At 40.8% G+C, this 19,335-nt stretch overlaps 1 protein-coding gene across 2 annotated transcripts in view; it reads left to right on the top strand.

Annotated features, from left to right (window-relative positions):
- Positions 1-19,335, top strand: part of FANCD2 (FA complementation group D2) — a 64,325-nt gene that overhangs the window by 22,808 nt on the left and 22,182 nt on the right. For both annotated transcript variants that reach the window (XR_011964708.1, XM_072598513.1), the window contains exons 16-28: positions 1,500-1,634; positions 3,832-3,963; positions 4,840-4,950; positions 6,526-6,635; positions 9,148-9,202; positions 9,885-10,004; positions 10,241-10,317; positions 10,702-10,848; positions 11,325-11,422; positions 11,710-11,825; positions 12,882-12,990; positions 17,732-17,842; positions 18,411-18,529. Coding sequence is in view for 1 of the 2 variants with exons in the window: in XM_072598513.1 (XP_072454614.1) it covers positions 1,500-1,634; positions 3,832-3,963; positions 4,840-4,950; positions 6,526-6,635; positions 9,148-9,202; positions 9,885-10,004; positions 10,241-10,317; positions 10,702-10,848; positions 11,325-11,422; positions 11,710-11,825; positions 12,882-12,990; positions 17,732-17,842; positions 18,411-18,529 (1,440 nt within the window). In the remaining variant the exon portion in view is untranslated. The remainder of the gene's footprint in view (positions 1-1,499; positions 1,635-3,831; positions 3,964-4,839; positions 4,951-6,525; positions 6,636-9,147; positions 9,203-9,884; positions 10,005-10,240; positions 10,318-10,701; positions 10,849-11,324; positions 11,423-11,709; positions 11,826-12,881; positions 12,991-17,731; positions 17,843-18,410; positions 18,530-19,335) is intronic.

Genomic DNA, 19,335 nt, shown 5'->3' with positions numbered 1-19,335 from the left:
TTTTTCTAGAATCCCTTCCTTCAGGATTCACCGCCAGCCCTACTTTATACAGGAAGCCTTTCCTGATCTCCCACAGTTGCTAGTACCTGCCCTCCCTAATCCACCTTGTATTTATTCAGTACATACTTTTATATGGACCTGTCTTCTCCTTGCAATGGCTATTTTTATTTCTTTCTTTGTATCCCTCACACCTAACACAGTAATACCTGGAACATAGTAAGTGCTTAATAAATGCTTATTGATTGGTACTTCTCTGAATTCATCATTTTGATAATTTCATATGACCCTGTAGTATCCCAGTGTATTTCTGTACCACAGAATCCAGTTCCTGTTTCTTTGTTCCCACAAACAGTAATGCTGTGAATATTTTGGTGTATGTGAGAACTTTCTTTCTTTGACCCCTTTGGCATATATACCTAGCAGTGGCACTTCTGGGTCAGAGAGTGTGGATATTTTAATTATTTTTAAAGCATTATTCCAAATTTTTTTGAGGCTAGTTGTACTCATTTATAGTTTAAATAGTGTGCAGGTGTGCCTATCTTTTCAAGATCTCTCCAGCATTAAATATTTACTGAGTTTTCTAAGTATTGATGAGTGTTTTGCCAGCCTTGGAAATGAAATTAACAATGCTTCCTAGAAATTCTGACTAGGCTGTTGATTTGGGCCTTCCAGGCTTTTTTGGCTGCAGGAATATTTTGGTTCAACTTTATGTTTTTGCACTAATCTGTGCTTGCATTTGTTTTCCCTCCCCTTGCTTGTCACTATACTGTTCTGTCATAGTTTATGAACTCTTAGAGAGCCCGGAACTTCCTGTTAAGTTTTTTTTGTATATTGTCCAAGGTAGTTTACCATATATCCTTTTGGGTATTTAGTAAATATTTTTGATAAAAATGATGAAGCTTGACTTAGAAGTTGTTTATTTATATAGTATGACAATAAATCACATTTACAAAGGGCTTTAAAATTTCTTTACAACCTTGGGAGGTAGGTATCCACCAATCACCATCTAGCTCCCTAGTCAAAAGAAAATCAGCTGTCCTCTCCTGGTCCTTTTCAGGCAAAAGCAGCTTTATGAAGTTTGTCACCTAAGGTGATTTGGTCTCACTTTAAATCTTCAGGCAGAACTTAGCCTCCTAATGGTAAAGAACAGGCAGTGTCTGGGGTCCAGAGGAGAGATGAGGAGAAAAGCCCAGAAATGGCAAATTAAGCAATCTGATGTCATAAAAATTGTACTAGTCTTGAGTTAGTCAGAGTTGAGCCCCAACCCACCCACTTCTATCTTCCTACTCTTGGACAGTCTCTTTCCGTTTCATTTTCTTCATCTAAAAAAAGAGGATAATGTTACTAATACTTAATCTACCTCACAGGGTTATTGTAACCATCAAAGCGGATAGTTTATATTAAAGCACTTCATAAACCTTGAAGCCCTATGTTAACTATTTTTCAGTTCCAAAAAGTTGAATGTCTCTTCCCTGTCCCATTGGCTATCTGTCTTTCAGGTTCTCAGAGATGTCTTTCCATCCATTCTGTCACTGGCTCAGAGTATGCTGCACTCCACCGACCAGGGTGTGATCTCCTTTGGCAGCCTTCTTTACAAATATGCCTTTATGTCATTTGACACATACTATCAACAGGTATTCTGGAGCACACTGGGGAGCTGTGGGCAAATGATAGAGTTGTAAATGGGTAGCTTGTTTCTTTTCTTTTTCTTTTTTTGCTATTTACAAAAATTATGATTCAAACTTAGCATTTGGGTTGATTAGTTTGGTTGTAGCATTTCTTGGCTTGGCTGCAATGACAACCATCAGTTAATTTCTGAACTTTAGTATGGTTGTTGTTTTCAGTTGGACTCCATATAGCAGGGATCATTAAATAATTTTAGGTTTGAGTGTGATAAAGAGAGAGGCATCATTTCACAATTTAACTAAAAATAATCTAGTTGTGTATTGATCCTGGAGCTGTTTTCTTGAAGAAAACATAAGGGTGTGCTAGCAAGTTAAGAATGAGCTCCAAGACCAGGGTTCTTCTCCTTTTTGTGGTCTGGGCTTCTGGACCCCCTCTCAGAATAATATTCTTAAAAGCATAAGATTACAAAGAAAACCAATTATATTAAAATATAGTTATCATTTTAAAAAATTTATCCATTTATCATGGATCTCAGGATAAGAAACTCTTTCCAAAACTCCTTTCCATGAACATGAACCATGAAGTTAAAGTGGTAGCAACTGTAGCTCTTTAGGGAGAGATTATGAAAAGGGTGCTGGGCAAATCATACTGTGTATGTTGGAAAGGTAATCAGCCCAGGAAGAGAGTCCCAGTGCCCATAAGCTCTGTGACTCATTTCTTGTATGACAGAGGCAAGACACTCCATTTTTCTGGGCCTCAGTTTTCTCATCTGTAAAATGAGGGTCATAGGATCATGATGTCATAGAGTTAGAGCTGACAGCATCCTCAGAAACCGTCAAGTCTAACCTCCTCATTCTACAGGTGAGAAAACTGAGCAGAAGAGAGGTTAAGTGACTTGCTAGTAAGTGTCTGACAGGATTCAAATTCAGGATTTCTTACTCCAAGTCAAGCACTCTATCCTTTGCATCACCTAACTAAAACTTAGTAAATTTGTTCCATAGAACTTCAGTGATTTTCCCAGGGTTCGCAGGACTAGTAAGTTTCCGAAGGTAGGATCTGAGCTCAGGTCTTCCTGACTCTAAGCCCAATACTTTATCTACTGTACCACCTAGCTAATCAAATATTGGGCTTGAAGATTGATAAGGACTCCTCCAACTTGAGTATTTAATCAATCTAAATAGAGAGGTGAGAGGGAAGTAAAACAAACAAAAATCACCAGAAGTCTGCTATAGGAGTGATTTAGACCACTTAGATGTAGACAGATCTTCAGACCTGAGGAAAGCTGTCTCTGCAGCATTGTCTTCACTTACATTTGTTGGAACATGATTCTAACCTGTTCTGTGTGGGGAATTGCTACAGATGACAACCTAGGAAAATCCCTACTTTAGCTGATTGCCTAAATTTCTGTGTCACCTCCTCTTCATGAGCTTTTAAGAGTACTGTACACTTCTGCTTGCCATGAATTCAGCATTCGTTGCCTCCCACCCTTACCTCCCACCTTGGATTAGAAAAGGGAAAGGACCTGGATTCCACGGAGATGGAACTGAAGGTCCATGAAGAAATCATAAGCGCTGCTGTAATAATGTGTGTGCAAATAAACAAGGTGTAAATATAAACGTGCACATACATATAAACGTATGAAAAACTGTGGAACAGACGTGTGGTTGTCATTAGTACATGGCGGACCTGGTGAGGAGCTTCTGTGAACCTTCACTATGATGTGATATAGAGATCTGGAGAATTTCCAGAGTAGTGGAAGGTTAAATGAGTTGTTCAGATAGGGTTGGCACCAGAATCCATATCATCTTGACTCCAAGGTCAGTTCACCGTCCACTAGACCACAAAGCTTCTCACCAGAAATGTGGAACAAGGGATTCTAGCCCTGGGAAGCATGTTTCAAGATCACTGAGTCAGACCTCCTTTTTTACAGAGAAGAAAACTGAAAGAGAGGGAGGGAAGTGATGTGGCCACAGTGTCATGTCTAGTCAAAAGTAAAGAGAATGAGTTAAGAGATGTGGTGGTTATGAGCACACTTATATCCCTATAATTCTAAAGGGAATGTGGCTAGCACTGAGAAACACTAGGTACAGAGTTTGCCAGGGGCAGAAGGGTAAGAAAATATGTAAGCTGGAGAAGAGCCAGGCACAGCATCACTGAACCATATTTTTTTGTTTCACCTTTTCTTAATTGGTTTTCTCCTGGCAGGAAGTGATTGGCGCTTTAGTGACCCACGTCTGCAGCGGGAATGACGCTGAAGTAGATATTGCTCTAGAGGTGCTCTCCGAGCTGGTGGTTCTTAATCTGTCTGCTGTGAGATTCTATGCTGTCTTCGTAAAGGTGCTTTTCTCTCCACTGAGTACTGGAATATTTCTCAGCCCTGGAACTCTTTGAGAGGATGTATTAGTTTAAATGCATTTTTTAGTGCCTCTTCATGTGTGCAGACTATAGTCACACAGCTGTTAAATATTAGGGGTAAGTGTTTATGATTGAGGGAGGCAGTGATATGTGTGGAAACAGCTCTGGATTTGGAGTCTCAAGACCTGAGTTGGAGTGGCAGCTGCTGCTTACTGCCTGTGTGACCTTAGTCAAGTCATAGAGTTCTCTCCCACCTCTTGAGCTATGATTCCATGATCTTCTTGGGGAGGCAGAGCATATGCATGAAGCAACAGGAGAATAAGCCTTTTCAGAACAGCAGTAGACTGAACTGTGAGCTGAGCTGGTAGGGACAAGGATTAGAGGCTACTTAATTTACTATGAGAGTCAATGGTTTTTCCTCTTGGTTATTGAAGTGATAAATGAATAGCCTGAGGTCTCCAGTTAAATCCTCACTTACAAGTCATTGTCTGAGATGAAATTTGTAACATCAGCTGTTATAATGAGCTTCTTGCATTGTGTTATGAACACAATGTGCATTTTCACACGCACACATGTATATACACATCTATGTGTGTATTTAACTATTGGCTATTAAGATTTTGAAATGATACAGTCCAAATCCTTCCTTTCACAGATGAGCAAATTGAGGTCCAGAGAGTGGAAGTGACTTGCCAAAGGACAAATAGGTAGTAACAGAGCTAGAATAAAAATGCAGCTCTGACTCCAAATCCAGGATTTTTCTACTATACCTTTTCTAGGCAGTTGATCCACCTTGGTCTCTAAAAAGTGTTAATCCCTATACCTCATGGTCTGATGATTGGTTTTTCTCCTTCACAGGGCATTCTGGATTACCTGGATAATTTGACGCCTTCTCAAATACGAAAACTGTTCTATATTCTTAGTACACTGGCATTTAGCAGGGGACATGAAGACAGTAGCCACATTCAGGTAAGAGGCACCATGGTGAGAAAAAGCTCATCCTCTATCTCTCCTCCATTTATCAGTTAAATTCTTTGAAAAAGTTGTCTCTACATACTGTCTCTACTCCCTTCCTCTCAAGCACTCCTCAGCCCTTTGCAATCTAACCACCAGCCTCATTCAACCAAAAATACCCTCTCCAAAGTTAGCAATCATCTCTTAACTGCCAATCTGATGTACTTTTCTTGGTCCTCATCCTTTCTCAACCTATGTGCTGGATTAGACACCATTGTCCACTCCTTTCTGGGTTTCGTGACACTGCTCTCTAATGGTTCCCCTCTTACCTTTCTTACCATTCCTTAGTCTTATTTGTATTTGAATGCTTCTAGTTCTGCCTTTTAAAATTATTTGTTCATGTTTTCTCTATTTTTCTGCATATCAGGAAAGTTTCCCTGTGTAAGCCCAGTGAGGTCAAAGACTCTATGTCAATAGCACCTCCACAGTGCTTAACGTTTGTTACCTAATAGGTACTTGATAAATATTTGTTGAATTAATAAATGTTGAAGTGGATGAGCAGATTGTATTGGAATCTAAAATTCCTGGGATCAGTTCATGCATTTATATGGAAGTTACTGTGGAATTTAACTTTGAATAACAAACAGTTTAATTGTATTTCTACTATAGTGTTTTTCAGTACTGCTATTTGTAGAATAGTGAATAGGATTTCCTGGTAAGATTTTATACCTTATATTTTCTTAAGTATTTCTCTGAAGGCATGTCTCTTAAGGCTAAGGACAACCTGTGTAGTGCTCAGTCAGAAGGTATACATTCCTGTCTTTTCCCCTGGCATGAGGCTTTCTCACTTAGATTTTAGGGGTTGTTGTTGTTTTGTTTTTTTTTTTTAATTTAAATTTTTCTATTTTTTAAATACTTTTTGTTTTTACATAGCAGACAGATCCCAATAAACAAGCAGACAAATCTTCTCATGTGTTTATTTAGAGCAGTGATTTTGAGCCTTTAGGAATAAGGAACATTTCTACATTGCACATCATACAGGAACTATGTAAGAGTTGTCATGTTGAGAGAGAAGCTGGGAGTGATGCATTAAGCAGAAGTCAAGTATGGTTCCCATGACCATGCTGTCTTTCCCCGAGCTCCTCAAAATACTTTGAGGAGCCTGGGGAATCCGAAGAAACCACATAGGGAAGACGTAAGTTTACGATCAAGAAAAAAGTACAAAGATGAATGGCATAAGGAGAGAATTCCAGTGTGCTTTCCTTAGGTCTGGTCCTGAATGCTGCAGATTCCATCAGGCCACATGATCCTTTCTGTTAAATTATAGCAACATAGATTCCAAGAACATGAAATAGACTGATAGGTAATTTTCTTTAGAAAAATCATATGTTTGGGTTTATATATATATATATATATATATATGTATATATATATATATATATATATATATATATCCCTGATGCCTCTACATACAAATGAAGAAGTAACTTTAGTTTTCCATGTTCACTTATAGACTAGTTGGAAAACATGTTAATAGCTTATTAAGGATAACTAACAACTTCTTTCCTTATTTTTCTGTATCCTTTGTAGGATGATATGTACCTGGTGATCCGAAAGCAGCTTTCCAGTACTGTGTTCAAGTACAAACTGATTGGGATTATTGGTGCCATCACCATGGTGGGTAGTATGGCAGCAGACAGGTAAGAGCTGGCTGAATTTGTGCTTCCCAAAGTTATAGGTTAGAAATTGGCCTTATAGTCATAGGATCATAGAATTAGTGAGGACCTTGAGATCATCAGGTCCACCCTTCTGTTTTTAGGCAGGCTAGGTAGTATCATTCCTCTAAAATACTACAAACAGTGATAATAATGCAGTCTAACTCTTGTTTCATTTTTGCACAGACTGTCAGTGACAGATGTCACTGCTTTCACAAGTAAAAGAAAAAGTTCAGTTTGTTTTACTTGTTAAACAAACAAGAATTTGTTACTAGTTGTAGCTTTTATAAACATGTTCATGGTACAATAAAAATAACACCAATTGTTTGCTTTAGAGAAAAATTACCCTTGGGGAGGCCTTGACCTATGCACAAAAGGAAGGAAATCAATCGGCAGCTGCTTGTCCTCCCCTTCTTTTATTAAATGAATTTATAAAACCAAACAGTGAACTCCAGTTTAACCAAAATGCTTCATGAATTAGAGATTCAAACTTGGGAGCTGCTGTGTATAGGACAGGAATTCTGTAGTTATTCTAGAGATTGACTGGGCCTGAGGTCCCTAAAATATTTTCACAGCTCAACAACCTTTCACATTCTGCTGTTCTTTTCCCAGCATCTCACCTCTGCTTTTCTCAATACTGACCAGAATAATGAGAACAGACATTTTTGTAACACTGTTTCGTCTTGTCTGGGACATTGTGGCTGTTGCTCCATTAATGCTCTATTTGTAAAGTTGAGTTTCCAGATTCTGATCTGTCCCAAATGACAGTGAAGGGATTGTTGAGCTTGGGTGGGGTGACTTTTTGGAACTGCTTTGTCAGGGTGTTTCTAAGGTGCTCCAGATATTTTCAGGACGTAGTGGAAAGAGCATTGGACCTGCATTTAAGACTTGGTGCAGCCATTTATGAGCCCTGTGACTGAGAAGAAGTCACGTAATCACTCCCCTCACATTCTCATGTGTAAGAGGGAATATTTGTAATAGTGCAGCCTATATACAGCATAGCATGAGGAAAGCATTTTGTAAACTTTCAAGAGCTACAGAAGTAATAGTTCTTTTATTTGCTCTTCATAATATTCTTTGGTTAAGAATTATTTACATTGGTGAACTTCTCTTGATAAGGATTTTCAGTGCTGCAGTCCATATTGAGTACAACCCCCATGAGCCCTTCCCTGTGCCTTTATCCCTCTCAGGGAAAACTGGCCCCATTGACTCATTCATGGCAGAATGTTCTGCATCACATTTGTACAACTGAGTTCATTGTCTTCCTGCCAAAATCTTTACTGCTTTTAACTTCCCCAACAGTGTGGTTCATTACCCTGGGGTCACTTGGGATCATTTCCTCACTCTCATATCTAACAAGCTCTTAAGTTCTGCCGGTTCTATCTGCACAATGTGTTTCTTTCCATTCCTGTTGCAGCTGCCCTAGCGCAGGCCTTGATTAGATCTCAACTGTTAGAATTACCTCTTAATTGATTTCTCTGTATATTTTCCATATCTCCACACCATCCTTAACACCTTTACCAAAATAATCATCCTGTGACATGGTCTGACCACAGCTGACTCCCTGGCTTTAAAACTCAATGTGGCTTTCCTGTTGCCTTCCAAGTAAAATATAGACACTTTACCATGGCATTGAAGATCCTCCAAAATCTGACTCAGACCTAATTTTTTAGCCTTTTTTCATACAGTTTGCCATCATATATTTTACTTGCCAGCCAAAATGAATTTTGCAGCAAACCAGTCTTTATCTTTTCTTTTCTTCTCTAACCTCTCTGCATTTGCCCATGTCATCTCCCTTGTCTAAACCAGAACACTCGTACATCACTGCCTGCTCCAATCCTTTCTCTTCTTTGAGGCTTAGCTTGGCTGCCATTTCTTCCCAGCTAACAATGACAATTCTCACTACAGACCTCTTGGGCTCCTCTGTTTGATTCCATTCCAACTTGTGTCATTGTTATTTTTCTTACATCTGACCCCCTCACTGGACTGTAAGGTCTGAGGTTAGAAATTCTATCCTTTTTGTTAAAAATCATTGTATCCACTGTAACTACCAACAGTCATAAAATATCTTCAGGACACATATAATGTTACTAATGTTGGTGTTGCCTCCATCAAGGTAGCTCTTTAATAGACAGTCTGTGGCTGAAAAAAGTGAGAGCATTCTGCTTATGATTTGTCTGTCTAAACTTACCTAGTCTAATTGGTCCTCAAACAACAGCACATATCCATTGCTAAACCCCCCCTGCCCAGAGAGGGTCAGAACAAGATCTTAGGGGTGTGATCCTCTAGATCCTAAAGTATGGCCCTTTAACTCAATCCAGACTTCACAGAATAAATCCCCTTGATAAAAGGATTTGTTCTGTAAAACTTGGACTCAGTCAAAAGGCCACACTGCAGGTTTCCTACCACTGATTAGTAGAATATAGAAGGTACTTAATGGATGTTTGTTTAACTACTTGGAAAAACAAGGACTGAGATTATTTACTGTTTTCCAAAGTGATGCTTCTGACCCAACATCAGATGGAAAACTGAGCAGTGAGCGCTACAAACAGGTAAGTGGCCCCTTTGCTTGTAACAAGCTATAAGTAGGTGCTTAATGGTTCCCTCACAACTAAGTTAGGAAAGGAGGGAAGAGTGGGTTCTATTCACCTAAGTTTCCCAAGTGCATGGATTTCCATTGATTTGCCTACTATCACAGCGACCTTGGAAAAGTGCATTTCTTTTCTGTGATTGCCAGAGGTGAGGGAACAAGGAGTTTTACAAGTGTGGCTGATACAGGGGGATGGAGATGAGTGGTCAGCATGACTCCAAAGGTGCATGAGAAGGCCTTATCCAGAGGCTCTGGAGTCAGGAAACTTGGGTTTAAACATAGTCTCTGACACTTAGTACCTGTGTGACTTCAGGCAGTCACTTCATCTCTGAGCCATCTTTGAAATGAAAGGGTTGAACCTGATGATTTCTGAGGTTCTTTCCAGCTCTTGATCTGTGATTCAGTCACTTAGCAGCACTTTGGGATTGGCTTGTGCTGAATGAAACAAACTCTTGACCAGAGCAAGAAAGGAAGTGCGACTGAAGGGCTCCCACAGGGCCTTACTGGGAGGACTTGAATCAGGGGCTTGGTCAGGGAGGATAGATGAGGGTGGGGGAATGGGGGGAGTAGTTGTTTGCTTGTTACAGTTGTTGTTTTTTAACACGTGCTCATAGGTAGATTTTATTCTTTTCCTACTTCCATAGATGACCTCTTTATTACAACTGGTGCACTCTTGCAGTGAACAGTCTCCCCAGGCTTCTGCACTGTATTATGATGAATTTGCCAACCTGATTGCAAAAGGAAAATTGCCTCCAAAGACCCTGGTATGACCAAGTGTTCTGAATCACTTCAATCAAGTGATGCATGAGGTTGGCTCTGTAGCTGTGGGTACTTTAGATGATCCTTGCTGACCAGGAGGTTAGGGGGAGGGCAGTGGAAAGGGACAGAAAAGGAAAGGAACATGCTATGAGGTCTGTCTGAGCTCTTTGGGAAGGACTAATCCTCAACTCTGCTGTTTCTGCTGTTGGCCTCTTGCCCAAACCTTCTTTGTCTTTTGAAGGAGTGGATTGAACAGACTATATGTAATGATTTCCAGGATGCATTTGTAGTGGACCTCTCTGCTCTTCCAAAGGTTAGGTAAGTGTTCTCTATCCCCTAGTTTGGTTCCATTTTCTTGTGAAATTTTCTTCCCTTCATTAGGTATTTCTTTCCCTTGAATTAATAAATGTCAAACATCTGGCATTTAATCTGGCATGCAAGGTTTTTCAAACATCTTCTTAAAATCAATAGCATGATTGTATTCTTCTAAATTGAAAGACCCTTCCATTCCCAGAGCTGCCGTCTTAAGTAGCAAGAGTGTCCCACAGTGGTGTCTGTTTCCCCTTGATCAGACAGCTGTTTCTGTGTCATTTCCTTCTTCCAAAACAGATTAAGGTTGTCTCATTAACTTGGTGTAATACTTCCCTACAACCTCAGCTACAACTTGTTCCAGGGAACATGAAATGGTTCTTTTCTCTGCAGTGATTATCCCTTCCCAGTAAAAGCTGTGTATGGCCTGGATGAAGATGAGAGTCAGGATGGAATCGCCATCAACCTTCTACCAATTCTCTTGCATCACGATCTTGGGAACGATATGGGTGTAATGACTTCTCGGGACCAAGACCAAAAGTCAGTGAAGTTTCTTTTTTTTTTCCAAAGTGTCTATGTTTTAAATGTCCACTGGCGAGCCCTCAATTTTTTGGGGTCTCAGACACTTGAGCAGAAATGGTTCACCTGGACTAGTCGCAGTGGAAAGGACAGAAGAAATGGGGACACTTCCTTGTTCCTTGTCCAGGAGACTGTATGTCCCTCTCACTTAGCAGTAAATACTATGATAGGCAGTTTTCTTTTGCCAGCGCTTACCTGTTCCTTTCCCTTTTCCCTTTGAACCTGCCTTTGTCAGCTTCACTGCCTGCACACCCCCTACCTTCAGTGAGAGCAGCAAATTATTTGCTGAGGACATCCTCTTTACCTAGTCTTCAGTCCCTAATATTCATTGGCTTCCTCTGGCAAAAATCCTTGTTACTGGTGTCTGGGCTTCCTTAATTATAATTTAGAATTAAAATTGTAAAATGAAGCTTAGAAGCCTTTGCTCTTTTTTCTAGGTTAGTGTCTCCAGTGTGCCTGTCACCCTATTTCCGGTTATTGAGGCTTTGTGTGGAGAAGCAACATGGAGATTTGGAGGAAATTGATGGTCTGTTAGGTATGAAAGAAAGCTTTGGGACCCATTTTTCTGTAATCTTTGTTTATCTTTTTGGTAAATTGCAGGGGAGGCTACATCTAAGTGCATGATGACAAGGCCACCTTGCTGTGGAAAAGAGAGTTATTCTTGAGATGTAAGGGAAGTAATGTTATTATCCATGAAGGAATCCTTTACAAGTATTAGGAAAGGTAGCAAGTACAAAGTAGGATCAACTCCTGAAGGTAGCCAAATCTGAACCTTTTAGTTTGAATTGAAGGAAAGGAAAGATTTTTTTTCTTGTCTTTCAGATTGCCCTTTATACATCACTGACCTGGATCTTGGAGAGAAGATGGGCTCTCTCTCTGTGCAGGAGCGTTCCTTTAGATGCTCACTCTTGTTCTTGGTTATTAACTGGTTCCGAGAGGTATGCACATACCACTGAGGCGGAGGAAAGAGGTCCTAGAGGCAAGACTGATCTTCTCTAAACTTTGTACTTCCCCAGTAGCAAGTCCAGAAAGTGTTTAATAAGTCTATTTGTACTTGTAGCCTTGCATCCAGGAGGTAACATTTTTCTTTGTCACATTTGCTTCTACCCAACCTCCTTCCATTCCTTGCACCTGTCTGGGAAATATTTCCATTTTATATTCCTTAGATTCTTGACAGTTGTTAATGATAGTATCTCATATTTGTATAGTATTTCTTACTTTTCAAGTCTCTTGACATTAATTGTCTCATTTGCTGTCATAATCCTTTGAGATTCAGTAGAAGATTTTTAGCCCCATTTTACAGATGAAGGAACTTGAAGCTCAGAGAAATTAAATGACTTTCCTAAGGCTGAATAGCTAGTTAGTGACCACACCTTGTTTCCTGATGCCTAACCTATGATCTTCGTACTCTATGTCTTGTGATCCTAGCAATCTGCTTTTGGGGTGATCTGAAGGTCACTGGTCCAAAATTGTACTACTGAATAGCATTTTCTTATAAGCAAATTCACTTTAACCTTTAGTCTACTCTTACAGTGTGTAAGTCATTGTACCAAGTAATACAGGAGATAAATGAGTAGTCTTGTCCTCAGGAATTTTCTAGCTGATGATAGTGCAGGAATGAAACAAGTACATAAATTGCCGTGTCATGAGAAATGACAGCTAAGAAACGCTTGAAGGACCACTTAGTGTATATTCTTTCCAAGACTGTTTGGTGTAGTGGAAGTGCCGCTGAGCCTGAAGTCAAGAGGTCCCTGATTTGTAATCTCCACTCCAGTCCTTAGTGGTCTGGTTTGGACAAGTGAATCTTTGTTTCTGAGCTTCAGTTTTCTCATCTATGAAGTGAATATAATAATGACTAGAGCATGTTTCATGGAGTTCTGAGGTTCAAAGGAGATCAATTATGCAAATTGCTTTGCACATGTTAATAACTCACATAATTATTAGTCATTATTATCATGCAGCTCATGGTAAGCATGTCTTATGGGCGTTTTCAGATTGTGAACGCCTTCTGCCAACAAAAGTCAGCTGAGATGAAGGGAAAAGTACTGATCCGCCTGCGACACATCACAGAGTTACAGACACTACTGGAGAAGTATTTGGCAGGTGAGAAAAATAGCAACTTCTTAGCCTGGGGACCCTTTCTGCCCTTTCTTCTGACAGCTGACATTCTCTAATATCCAAGTATCACAATTTCTTCAGCCTCTCCTTTAGTCAACAAGCATTTGATTTATTAAGCACTATGAGCCAGGCACTGTGCTGGGAGCTGAGAATACAAACACAAAAATGGAACAGACCCTGTCCTCCAAGAGCTTTCATTCAGTTGGAGCAGACTGCATGCACATGCATGAGTGTAGGCAAACTATATGCAAATCAATACAAGCTCATGCAGGGTGGAGGAGTGAGTAGCAGGGAGACATTAAGGAAGTGATACTTGAGTTGGGATTCTTCAAAGTGATGGTGAGGAAGGGCATGGGACAGCCTGTGCCAAGGTACGGAGATGGGAAAGGAAGTATTACACGTATGAGGAGAAACTGGAAGCCAATTGGACTAGACCACTGAGCAAAGTAAAGGGAATAAGCTAGAATAGGGCTGGAAAGGTAAATTGGGTCTGCATCATGAAGGGATTTAAATGCCAAACAGGAGCTTTCATTTGACCCCAGAGGTAACAGGGAGCCACTGGAATTTATCTATTAGGGAAATATTTTAGGGAAATCATTTAGACAGCTCAGGAAGGTTTAAAGATGAGACAGACAGACAGTTTTGGAGGTTATTGCAGTAGGGGAGGCTAAAAGTTTTTGAAAAAGCCTCTACAAAGGTATGAGAGGAAAAGGAGGACAAAGGCAAGATCCACTATGGAGGTAGAGATGGTAAGATTTGACAGGTGGTTGGCTATATGGGGTGATGGAGAGTGAGGCCCCACAGATGTCCCAGAGGTTGGAGACACAGATGACTGGAAGCGTGGTGATACCCTTCAGAGGAGGAGTGTTTTTGTGGGAAAAGATCACGAGTGCTGTATTTGCGTACATTCATTTGGAGATGTCTGCAGGTGGCTAATTCCAAATAATATGATAGACATATTGTGATGCTGAAGAAGAGCCCAGGAGAAGCAAGAGCTGAATGTGCAGATTTGTCCATAGATGTTGATATGGTCATAAAAAGAAGAAAAGCAGACAAAAAGAGGTCCCAGGGTAGAGCCTGAGGTATACCTGTAATTAGAGAGCAATCTGGACGAAGACCCAGTAAAGGAGTCTGAGGAGTGGTCAGACAAAGAGATTAGGCAAGAAGACTAGAAGGTCAGAAGTGTCCGGCGCTGCAGAGCGCTCAGCAAGGGTGAGGAGTGAGAAAAGAGCATCAGACTCAGTCATCAAGAAACAGAGCAGTAATGCAGTCACAGGCCAGGTTCCAGAGAGTTCACAAGTCTGTCTGTGTTCTTGTTTTCCAAGAAGACCGTGCCATCAGAGAAATGATGACATGACTTGCACTGGGCTTTGTTTTGAGTGAAGGAGGGCTGTGCATGTTACCAGCCTCACTTTCTCCTCCTGAGGAACTGAATGGTGAGGAGCACAGAATAATTCCCCTCTCTCCCAGAAAACATACTTTGTGGGCCTATTACTAGTAACTCCTTAATGCTGAGTGTCAGTGAATCTTGGCTTGGAATCCTAAACATCAGTCAGTAACTTTGCCTGCTAGCTGCTAGTACAGTTTGGGGCCCCTTCTGCTTACCACCTCCCCAGCTCCACTGACTTCACCAAAACTGCTAGCTCTGGGCCACAGACAAGGGGATAATGGTGCTGCAGCTTCCTGACTGTCAGATTCTGTAGACTAGCAAACCAGAGCTAGCAAACCAGAGGCGAGTTGGGAACCAGCAGCTGCAAGCATAGGCACCCTTTTACCTCAATTACGATTCAAGATGGCTAGTACAGGGTTAGCAACACCACTTCTCCTTTTTAAAAAAATGCACCAAGATAGACAGGTCCTGTCTGAGCAGTTGACTTATGAGGGCAGCTGGTGTGTGTGTGAGGGGCAGGGAGGATTCCCCTGGGTGAGGAGGGGAGGTGAGTCAGGCCGGAGCAGCCCTCAGGAGGAAAGAGAGTGAAGGCAAAGAGTAGACAGATTTTTCCAGGAGTTTGATTATAAATGGGAGAATAGAGAGAAGATGATAACTTGGGGGAATGGTAAAGATTATTTTTTAGGGATTGAGGATTCTTAGGTGTGTTTGTAGATAGTAGGGAAAGGACCACTAGGTGGGGTGAAATGGAAGGTCATTGAGAAATTGTGGGGGCAGTCTGCTGGAAGACAGGAGGGAATGACATCAAGCAAATATGCTGAAGCATTAGCCTTGGTGAACAGAAGGGACTCTTTCTTAACCAGACCCTAGAGTGAATCATTACTAGACACAAACACTCTAATACAAAAAGAACAAAAAGAGAATCCTAGATGAAACTATGAACTTGCTTGCAGGTTTTTTGAAAGTATTAAATTTATAGTGATAAAATTGCTCTGTTTTTACATGTTCCTTTCTGAACTTTTAAAGTCTTAAATTTATGCTTTTTTTTCCTCATTTCTTCCATTCTCCCAACAAATATTAAGTACTCATCATGGAGAAAACACTATGCTAGGGGCTGGGGAAGATAAGAAGTTTGGAAAAAATTTAGCCCTTGAGCTCATAGAGAGAAGAAAGTAAGCATTTGTTAAGTGCCTAGTATGTGCCGAACACTGTGGCCAGTGATTTACAAATATTTTCTCATTTGATTCCCCCTAACAACCCTGTGAGAGGTCCTATTCTCATTTTACAGTTGACGAAACTGAGGCAGACAACAGTCTTCCTGGGACTTGCCCAGAGTCACACAGCTAGTCAGTATCTGAAGTTGGATTTGAACTTCAGTGTTCCTGACTTCAAACCCAGTTCTCTTTCCACTGTACCACCCAAATGCCACCAACTATAAGGTGGAACTTGTGCCATCTTTCCCCCAATCTATTTTTCCTCCCAACTTCCTTGTTTTTGTTGATGATATCACCATCTTCCTAGTCATTTGGATTTGAAACCTGAATCATCTTTGACTCTTTCACATCTCCAGTCATCAGCTACCAAGATGTCAAGTTTGTCTCTGTGATGTGTTTTATCCATCCCATCATCTTCATGTACACTGCCAGCACCCAGGACGAGCCCATATTCTTTCTCACCTGGGCATTTGGAATTGTCTAATGATCTGCAACTTGCTTCCAGTTTCTTCACCCTTCCCCCACATCTGCCCCTGCCTCCCAAACCTCTTTCCTCATCCGCTAGAAATATAATCTTCCTCATGCCAACTTCTGACCATATTATTTGCCTGGTAAGAATCCTTCAGTGATTCCTTGTTTAAATAAAATAACGATTCTTCAGCCTAGCATCTAGGACTCTCTTTGACCAGGTTCTAGTCTGTCTGTTTTATTCTATATACATTCTATATTCTCTCCAAACTAGACTACTAGTTCTTCCCAGTCTTGTCCTGTGTGCCTCAAGCTCCAGGCATTTGTGTAAGGCCTGCCTACTGCTGAGAAGGCCCTGCTTTCTCAACCCTGCTTGTTCAGATCCTTTCGGACCCATGTCAAGTGTCACCTTCTTTCATGAATCCTCCTCTCCTTCTTCTCTTCTGAAGCCCTGATGAAAGTCATTTCTAATATCAAAGAACATTTTTTCAACCTTGTGTCATACTTTTTTGTGGAAATGTTATGTCTCCCAGCTTAGATGATAAAGTCTTTGGAAGAAGAGATGACAACCTTATTAATTTTTGTAACACTAGCTCTTAGCGCAGCACCTTTAATATGAAAGATATCTAATCAATGGTCTCTATAATTTTTGTAAAGCTACTTTAGACCAAAATTCTAGATAATCCCATATCTGTATTCCTGGGAAACAGAACCTGCTAGTGATAGATCATTCCTAGAGAATGTTGCTTTCATTTCTTTCACTGTCTTTGAAATAGGAGAACCAGTGTGGGATGATGAAAGAAATGCTGACCTTAAAGAGTCATAAACATCTAAGTTCTGATCCTATCTCTACCATTTACTGGCTGTGTGACCAGTGAAGGAATCACTTATCCTCTCTGGGCCTTATGGTCTCTTCTGTAAAATGGGGATAAGAACCCGTAGTACCTATGTCCTGAAGCTGTTGTGAGAGAATGGAATGAAAGCAGTATTATTTGTAAAGGGAGGAATCAGGGAGGGAACAAGTGTTTTAATAAGCACCTGCTATGTGCTAGGCACTGTGCTAAGTGCTTTGCAAATATTATCTCATTTAATCTTCACAGCAGTGTTACCCTAACCCTGTGAGATAGGCGCTCTTATGATCCCCATTTACCATTGAGGGAATTGAGCCAGACAGTGGTTAAGTGACTTGCTTAGGATTACATGGCTAGGAAGTATCTGAGTTTGGACTTGAATTCAAGTCTTTCTGACTCTAGGCCTAACACTCCTTCCACAGCTCGACCTAGCCAGCTGTCTTACAGCACTTTGCAAAACCTTAAATCACAAATCAGCTCTTGGAATTAAATATAGAGGGATACCAAAAATGGGGGCCTGTATGTTTTTGCTTCCCATCTGCAAGGATTCTCTGTTACCAGTAGAGTTTTTTTTTACTTACTCAGTTAATGTAATCTGTCTATAAGGTGTCTTGGACAGCTTGCTGAATTTCATGGCAGGCCAATTAATGTAGCTTTATTTTGTAGCATCTCACAAACATCGAACTGTGTTGGGCAGCTTTTAGAAGTCTTTCTGGCTGCATTTGAAGGCCAGTGGTGGTAGGGGGCCATGACTGGTATTTTCCATGATGGTTACTAGTGAGCTTCTCTTCTCTCTATTTCAGTTACTCCTGGCTTTGTCCCTCTTCTTGCAAATTTTGACTTGGAGACTCTAGATGGAGGCCTTCACAGCAGCACTGCTGTTACAGTGAAAAACAAAAAGAAGGGAGAAAAAGGTAAGCATTTCTTTTTTTCTACCTTCAGCCTCATTGTGGGTTATTTTGAGCTGACTCATGCCTCGGCTATCACGTTGACATCCTCTGACTCATATGCCAGATGCCCTAAGGCATGAGGAATTTAAGGGAACTGTGGACTTGAGACAAGTTGTAACCATGCATACGTGAATACGTTTCTTCTATGTGGTTACTCCTTGTACTGATGAAGACCAGAGTCCCTTCTTGCCTTACATCTTCATGAGTTTACATGGCCTAAAATAAGCTCATCACCTAGTAGCCAGCCCTCTGGTGATGAGTCTGTGCAAATTGAGCTGGGCTTGTCCTTAGAAGACAAATAATATGAGATACACATTGAGAGGACATGTGTCAGCTTTGTTTTGCTAGTGTAGCTTTGTACAGTTGAGGGCACCTCAACATCATAAAGAAACATTGGCATAGGGCTTCAGAAGAGGGAACATGCCATAATGTGGCAGGGGGAATGTTAAGATATTTTGTCTTCTCTGTAACAATTCCTGTGCACAGTGCTGTTATCTGGGCAAGATTATTGTTTGTTGTTTTTCCTCTGAAGCACAGGGAGGAAAAAAACGAAAAGCTGATGGTGGCAAGTCTTCCTCCCTGGAGAGACTTTCGAAGGAGGATGGTTCAGAATGTGAACATTCACAGTCTGATAAAAGTCAACTAGAAAAGGTATTGGGACAGGGAGAGATTGGAGGGAGAGAGTGAGGTTGTCATAAACTCATGACCCAGCATGTTATACTTATGTAATGGTTGTTGTGCCCCCTCTGTACTAGACAACTGAAAGACTCCCATCATTGTCTTCTAATTAACCAGCCCCCCTTCCCTAGGGACAGTTGCCTGAAGACTTCGATTGTCTCTGCCCATCAGTGACCCACTTCTAACACATTAGGCTCAAGAACTCTATATTGTGAGACTCGTTATAGTGGAAATGTCATTATGCAGTAGTAAGCAATCCACCACTGTCATCTGCTATTTCACTATTCAGCTAGCTGGTATATTGGAGAAGCAGCTGATCCTAGAAGTCAGAAGACTGTTGGTTTGGTTCCTACATCTGATAGTAGCTTGCTCTATGACCGTGACATCTAGTCTGTACATCCATTTTCTCATCTGAAGAATGTCAATAATACATATAATTTATGTCATAGACTTGTTTTGAGGAAAGTGCTTTGTAAATGTCATTGTGTTCTCAGAGTTTGGACTACTATTTTTATTATTTCTGTTGTTTTAGCAGCTTATAGAGGAGACCTTCAAATATAAAAGAGAAAAATTATAAGAGATTGTTGGCTTGGAGGTAGTGTAGCATAATGGGTAGAGGGCTGGTTCCAGCACCAGGAGGACTTGGATTGAAGTCCTGTTTCTGCCCCATCCTGGAGACATGGCAAGTCACTGAAGCTCTTAGGGGCTTCCAGGCACCTCTATGACTGATGAACACGAACAGTGCCATCTGACATTAGTGGGAGACTCCTCTCTTGAGA

This window comes from Notamacropus eugenii, chromosome 3, assembly GCF_028372415.1.
Source record: "Notamacropus eugenii isolate mMacEug1 chromosome 3, mMacEug1.pri_v2, whole genome shotgun sequence".
In the NCBI taxonomy this organism is placed as follows: Eukaryota; Metazoa; Chordata; class Mammalia; order Diprotodontia; family Macropodidae; genus Notamacropus; species Notamacropus eugenii.
The sequence above is the reverse complement of the archived record's forward strand: the minus strand, read 5'-3'. Positions and strand labels throughout refer to the sequence as shown.